The 7,775-nt window shown below is 44.4% G+C and overlaps 1 protein-coding gene across 2 annotated transcripts; it reads left to right on the top strand.

Annotated features, from left to right (window-relative positions):
• Positions 1-274: 274 nt before the first annotated feature.
• Positions 275-7,640, top strand: LOC105833387 (regulator of nonsense transcripts 1 homolog). 2 transcript variants are annotated; one of them, XM_012675107.3, is made up of 5 exons: positions 275-1,079; positions 1,906-2,183; positions 2,301-2,456; positions 2,678-3,271; positions 3,354-7,640. In XM_012675107.3, the coding sequence occupies exons 1-5, from the start codon at positions 891-893 to the stop codon at positions 5,497-5,499; spliced, it is 3,363 nt and encodes a 1,120-aa protein (XP_012530561.1). In that variant the 5' UTR covers positions 275-890; the 3' UTR covers positions 5,500-7,640. The 2 variants fall into 2 exon arrangements, with proteins under 2 accessions (XP_012530561.1, XP_028047230.1); XM_028191429.2 differs by lacking the exon at positions 275-1,079 and adding an exon at positions 1,300-1,604.
• The last annotated feature ends 135 nt before the right edge of the window (positions 7,641-7,775 follow it).

The raw sequence follows: 7,775 nt of genomic DNA, 5'->3' as shown, positions 1-7,775 counted from the left end.
AAAATTATCTATTCGAAAAATATCTTTCCTTATAAATGTTATTTGTAAAAACTTGAAACTTTTAAAAAAATTTTCTGCACAAGGATTGATGGTGGTTTTAGGGAGCACCACGCGGTAAATTTCAAACTTGCGGGGCGGAGTTAAGGGCGCAGGTGCCGCCACCTGTGTCACGGTGATGCGTCCGTTTCGTCCAATTGGTTTTACCGACCTCGCCGCGACTTGTGCCGCCATTGGTTGCCGCGCCACACGTCCGCGCGTGTTCCTATAAAGTTTGCCCATATAAAGAGCGGCCCTAAGGGCCGCTTCCGTTCACTCGCTGTTACTCCGCATACCAGTCGCCTGATCAGCTGATGACGCAATATACACGACGAACGTTCACGCGTGCGGGAACGAGAATTGCGTGCATCTGTTGTGCCCCGTTGTGCATCGGTGTCGGTGCGCGTCCGCGGTGTGGCCGCGAGCGGCGACGTAAGAGGCGTACGTAGGAGAGCTTCGAGCGAGGTGGTGACCCGTTCCCCGAGTCGGGCGACGTTCCCCGTTCTCCCTCGCGTGCGTGCGTGCGTGCGGTCCCCATCGTTACGCGTCGCACGCATCACCGTTTGCGTTGTCGACGCGCATGGGAAGGGCGTACGGCGTCGCGAGTAGCAGCAGCGCGCGGTTCGCCAATTCTGTCCTCGCTGAGCGGGGGTGAGCGCGGAAACCAAGAGACCAACGAGTGCGAGAAAGAAAGAGAGAGAGAGAGAGAGAGAGAGAGAGAGAGAGAGGGAGAAAGAAAGAGCGGAAGGGTGGGAGGGAGAGGTAGTGAGTGAGAAAGCGAGAAGGAGAAAGGAAGAGAGGAGAGAGAGACACGAAAGCACACAGAACGAGAGAACGGATCGGAGCGCGCCAGGATGAGCGTCGACGCGTACGGGCCTAGCAGCCAGACCCTCACGTTCCTCGACACCGAGGAGACCGATCTGATCGGCGCGGACACGCAGGGCAGCGAGTTCGACTTCACCGACTTCACCCTGCCGTCGCCGAGTCAAACCCAGGCATCGCAGCACGACGCGACCCAGACACAGTCCAGTCAACCCATTCAGGTTGGTTCTACCGTTGCGGAGCGTGGCAATGGGAAGCAGCGGCTTCCCGGAGTTCAACGGAGTTTGTCTCAGCCACGCGGCCTAACCTCCACAAGTCGCGCGTGCGGCGGTAAAGCGCAGAGCCGATCGCGCTCCCGCTGCCTGACCCCGGCGTCCTTTTTTTTCCCTCCCCCCCCCCCGTCCACCCCCCTTTCCTCTTCTCCTCAGCAGCGGAATCTTCCGTTTCTGGAATCGTCGGACAAGCTCGTTTCCGACGAACGCGCAACGCCGTCGGCGTGACCTTGATCGTCCGTGCTAGAGAAGCACGGGACGAATGGCACCACCCCCGGCATCTCCCTCGCCCTCGCCCTTGCCAGCTGTGAGCGATCGGCGAGGAGGTTAGGTGCGCTCGGTCTACAGCACAACGTTCGGCGAAGTTACGCAAGCCAACGCGGCTTCTTCCACGGCTCGCTCGAGATGTAGCGAGGATGACGGAATCCGCGCGGCCGGACGCCACTTGGCACGCTCGCGAGAGATAAGAGAAACGTGATGATGCATTTAACTCCGATAAACCAATTTCTCCGGCTTAAAAATAAATCGGGCGATAAAGGGAGCAACCTCTTGCCCGCCAGCGCGTAGCGATAAAGATGCTACGATTTATCTCTTACAGAAAGAATCTGGCTTTTCCCGATTTTATTCTCGTACAAAAGTTGTTCTTAATTCGTCAAGTCGTTTCTGATAACGTCTAATCTTTATAAACTCTTCACTTTTCATCGCCTGACTTTACTGCAGTTTTGATGTTTTATTTCAATATTTGTCTTAATGTTACGATAAACGCATTGTTCAGGTTAATGGGACGAACGGTAGCTCATCGTTGGAATTGAAGATTTCTGGAGCTGCTCAGAGCCTCGCCGAGTTACAGTTCGAGGAAGAGGAAGAAGAGGCGTATTACAATCGCGATTTACCTGATCATGCGTGTAAATACTGCGGTATCCATGAGGCGTCCTGCGTGGTCATGTGCAACGTCTGCCGGAAGTGGTTCTGCAACGGACGCGGCAATACGTCGGGATCGCATATTATCAATCATCTTGTCCGTGCTAAACACAAGGAAGTCACTTTACACAGGTGATTTATTATGTCGACATGGAGGAGAGACGTAATAAACTTGAGACATTTTTTATTTTTATTTTTAATTATGAATCTCTAATTAATCTAAAAAATTCATTACGTTAATTGTTACAGAGATGGTCCTCTTGGAGAAACTGTTTTGGAATGTTATTCCTGTGCTACAAGAAACGTTTTTGTATTGGGTTTTATTCCTGCTAAAGCTGATTCCGTAGTTGTACTGCTCTGCCGCCAACCATGTGCGGCACAGAGTTCTTTGAAGGATATGAATTGGTAAGAGAATATGAATTATCTTTATATATTATATATAAAGAAAAAAAATATCTAAAAATATTTGTTTTTGTGCGTATATTACATATTTAAGATGTATATTATAGGATATCATATATAATAGAGGTATATTTTATATATATATATATATATATATATATATATATATATAAAATATGTATATTGTATGTAAATATATTTTAATATTTTTCAAATTTATTCAGGGATCAAGAACAATGGAAGCCACTGATCGAAGATCGCAGTTTTTTGTCGTGGTTAGTGAAGTTTCCATCCGAACAAGAACAGTTGAGAGCCAGGCAGATCTCTGCGCAACAGATTAATAAATTAGAGGAGTTATGGCGGGACAATGTCGATGCCACTTTTCAAGATCTAGAAAAACCTGGAGTGGACGAGGAACCGCAGCAGGTTCTACTACGCTATGAGGATGGATATCAGTATCAAAATATCTTTGGTCCGCTCGTGAAATTGGAAGCCGATTATGATAAACGCCTGAAAGAATCTCAGACTCAAGAGAATATTGAGGTGCGATGGGACGTTGGATTGAATAAGAAGACTATTGCGTATTTTATGCTGGCCAAAACAGATGGAGATATGAAATTGATGCATGGAGATGAATTGAGGCTCCGTTATCTTGGAGAACTTCATAAGCCTTGGTCTGGAATTGGACACGTGATTAAGATTCCTGATAATTATGGAGAGGAAGTTGGAATTGAGCTGAAGAATAATTCTGGAGCACCAACGGAATGCATTAGCAATTTTGTCGTTGACTTTATTTGGAAGAGCACAAGTTTTGATCGGTAAGATATTGATGAAATTGTAACATATCGATATTTATATATTATTACTATATAGTTCTAATAAATGTTTTTGTAATTATAGAATGCAATCCGCATTACGTAAGTTTGCTGTGGACGACTCATCTGTGTCGGGTTACATATATCATAGACTATTGGGACATGAAGTAGAAGAGGTTCTGTTTCGTTGTCATCTCCCTAAACATTTTAGCGCACCGAATCTACCTGACTTGAACAGATCACAGGTGTACGCTGTGAAACACGCGATACAACGACCTTTATCTCTAATCCAAGGACCACCTGGAACAGGTAAAACCGTGACAAGCGCGACTATAGTTTATCAGCTGGTGAAACAGAACGGTGGTCCGGTTCTCGTATGCGCTCCTTCAAACACTGCTGTCGATCAATTGACCGAGAAGATACATAAATCAAATTTGAAAGTTGTACGATTGTGTGCCAAATCGCGAGAGGCCATCGATTCGCCGGTGAGTTTTCTTGCACTACATAATCAAATAAAGAATATGGAAACGAACACAGAGTTGCAGAAGTTGCAACAGCTGAAAGATGAAACAGGCGAATTGTCAAGCGTCGACGAGAAACGCTATAGACTCTTGAAAAAAGCCGCGGAAAAGGAGCTTCTCGAAGCAGCTGATGTAATTTGTTGCACTTGCGTCGGCGCCGGTGATCCGAGGCTGCACCGATTGAAGTTCCATTCTATACTTATCGACGAGAGCATGCAGGCTACTGAGCCAGAATGCATGGTACCGGTTGTTCTAGGAGCGAAGCAATTGATCCTCGTCGGAGATCACTGCCAATTAGGTCCGGTGGTGATGTGCAAGAAAGCCGCTAGAGCCGGCTTATCCCAATCTCTGTTCGAGAGACTGGTAGTGCTAGGAATTCGACCATTCCGTTTGGAAGTACAATATCGCATGCATCCTGATCTCTCACGATTTCCATCAAATTTCTTCTACGAAGGTTCTCTACAGAATGGCGTTTGCGCTGATGAGAGAAAATTATTGAAAATTGATTTTCCCTGGCCTGCACCCGACAAACCGATGTTTTTCTACGTTACGCAAGGTCAAGAGGAGATAGCTGGAAGTGGAACATCTTATTTGAATCGTACCGAGGCATCTAACGTGGAAAAGATAACTACTCGATTCTTACGCTGTGGCGTGAAACCGGAGCAGATTGGAGTGATAACCCCGTACGAAGGTCAACGAGCTTATCTTGTGCAGTATATGCAATACCAAGGTTCTCTTCACTCGAAATTGTATCAGGAAATCGAAGTGGCGAGCGTGGACGCTTTTCAGGGACGAGAGAAGGACATAATAATAATGTCCTGCGTACGATCTAATGAACATCAAGGCATTGGATTCTTGAATGATCCAAGGAGATTAAATGTGGCGTTGACTCGTGCAAAATATGGTATTATCATCGTAGGAAATCCTAAGGTGCTCTCGAAACAGCCGCTCTGGAACCACCTGCTTAGCTTTTACAAGGAGCAAAAGGTGTTAGTTGAAGGACCATTGAACAATCTGAAGGAGTCCATGATTCAATTCGCTAAGCCAAAGAAACTCGTGAACGCGGCCAACCCGGGCTCGCACTTTATGTCCACGTCGATGTACGATGCGCGCGAGGCCTTGATCCCCGGATCGGTGTATGATCGTTCTGGCGCGCAAGTAAACGGCACGCAGAATCATAATCCTTACTACCAAAGAAACGTACCGCTCGACATTTTCAGTCGTACCCACGACACCATCAGCTACATCAGTCCGGAGCGGGCGCAGGCGGCGATGAACAACATGCCCGTGCCGGTTGGCATGTTTATGAATATGGCGCACGTGCCGCCGCGTTTCTATAATCAGCATCAGCAAGCCCTACAGGCACGCCAAAATCAGAGAAATCGACGTGGCGCCACTGCTTCCGCGAGGAACAAGTCAGGCCCGCGTATGGGCAAGCTGAGTCAGACCGAGCAGAATACGCAGCCGTACAGTCAACCAGGTCTGCCATTGACGCAGGGTACAACCCAGGGGATGTCCCAGCCTGGTTTTAGTCTCTCGCAGCCTGGCCTCAGTCAGGCGGAACTCTCTCAGGACTCGTTTGCGGTCGGCGATTTCCAGTCGCAGATGGACGGCCTGTTATCACAGGACTCGACTTACCAGGGTGACCGAAGTGGTTTCTATCAGTCGGGCCAGTCGCAAGCCGGAGGACAGTTCTCGCAGCCCTACTGAGCCGAGACCTACCTACGGCTGAGCAACGTAATTGCCATGCCATGAAGGCTCGTTCGACCAATTCTTCTTCGACCAACAACCACAAATCACTAACTGCGCAAAACGGTACGACGGCTCGACGATCGAGTTACGATATTATGCAGCATACGCTCATGTTGTCGACGTGAGGTAAAGGGGAATGGAAAGGAGAACGAAGGTTCCATAAGCTAATACGCCGTTGGACGATTCCACCGTGGACGCGGAAACAAGGCTTATCTACTACCGATTGCAACTGAGGGTAGAGAGGGACATTAAGCAGGCTGGAGGACGACGAACGACTACTGTCAATCACCGTGACACGCGCTTACTCTGAATGGACTGTTTTATCGCGGGAAGCGAGTAACTAAACAAAACAAAAAAAAAAGAAATACAAAATAATATAAAAAAAGGGAACATAAAATGGAAACGTGGCTTCACGATTCGACCAAATTTGACGAGTGTGACCATTGCGATGATCATTGCGATGACTCTACACACATACACAGAGAGAGAGAGAGAAAGAGAGAGAAGGTGATAGATCTTTGAGTGATCTATAAGCTACGAAAAATCGGATTGCGATAGCACTAAGATGCCACATGTTTCTTTCATTCCGTTACGGATTCAACGTTGAATGGAAAAAGCACAGGAGAAAATTAAGGATGGGTATAAACCGTTCGAATTTCTTATCGTACTGTTATCTCGAGCGCTGAGAGGAAGATTTGTTACCTCAAATGCGTGGGCGCACGTCACATACATAAAGACACATTGAGAGTCGATATCGATTTCTCCGGCGGAATTTTGTCGAGTCGCCAATGTTGCATCATCGTCAGACAGTATGAAGCCAACACGTTTCAACATCATCACGGAGATGGGACATCCTTTCTCAGAGGACTGGCACTTTCGCCGGTCGTGAGAAATTCATCGGTGGTTCTGATCATGTTTATTAGTTTTTTTCCTTATTTTATATCTATTGCTTATTTTACCGCAGGGGTTAACGGAGTGCACGATTGGAAGAATTGCTTTCTTTCCGTATCCTTAGCGGATTGGGCTAGCGGTCAATGTATGACTGAGAAAACAGTATAGACGCACTGCTTACCAAAATATATTCGTTCTTTCTTTCGCGTATCGTGTTTAACATATCGTTCTTTAACCTTTTCGCAGCGACAAATGATAATATGTACGGTGAGACAAGATGCTACTCTATTTTAAGAGTACAGGTCTTCCAACATTTCAAAATTGACATAATTTCATTGCATCTGATATTCCAATATATTATATACAATTATATTGTATACTCATAAATCGACAAGTAAGAAATTACTGAAATTTGTTTATGGATTTGACGAGCCATTAAGCTGTCTTTATCTGCATGGAAAGAAGATTTCCAGTGAGTCGGGACGGTGGCTTCTCATAGCGAAAGGGTTAAAGCAAGAATGATAATTGATAAATTTAGGGAAAGGTCTTGATTTGTGGCACACGTGTCACCCCTGATGAATATTTTATTGAAAATCCCTCAACTGATCCAATTCATTGAAATTCATTAAATTTATTAAAGTCTATTAAAATTGATTAAAACTCATTTAATTCATTAAAATTCACTAAATTTATTTTATTGTTATTTAGCGGAAAAATAAATTTAATGAATTTTAATGAATCTTAAAGAACCTTAATAAATTTTAATGAATTTTAATGAAAAGAGTCAATTGAGAGATTTTCAGTAATATATTTCCATCGGGAATATTGCAAAAGTACCTACGTGACTACATTATTATGTGTTTCAGACATTATCATTATCCGTAATAGTACAAGTAACTCGTCAGTCGGAAAATATTTTATTTGCGTGTCTAGACGGGAAATATTCTATACAATTTTATTCGGATCATCTTTTTGTTGCTTCCGAAAATCCCTGATTCTAATTCTATATCTGTCTGTACTGGCTTCTGGCGGTAATAAAAATTTATTATATTGCAATAGATTAAGTAATAATTAATATAACCTGCATTATACAACACAAAATTGTTTTATTTCTTTTGTCCGACCAACAGCGCACCGCTAATAGCAGATTATAATATTGAAATTTATTGTGAAATCTTATGGAAAAAATAAATTTGGTTTGAAAATAATGTATTCTCGTCTTATTATTGTTTTGTTATTAACACGAAAATATAAAATGTTTGAAATTTCTTTTTTTACGAGAACGATGAAAATTTTAGTATATCATCTTTAAATTATTTATTCTTGCAATCTTTTTATTTGTT

Source organism: Monomorium pharaonis, chromosome 3, assembly GCF_013373865.1.
Source record: "Monomorium pharaonis isolate MP-MQ-018 chromosome 3, ASM1337386v2, whole genome shotgun sequence".
Lineage (NCBI taxonomy): Eukaryota > Metazoa > Arthropoda > Insecta > Hymenoptera > Formicidae > Monomorium > Monomorium pharaonis.
Note: the sequence above shows the minus strand (reverse complement) of the source record. Positions and strands in the feature narration are given on the sequence as shown.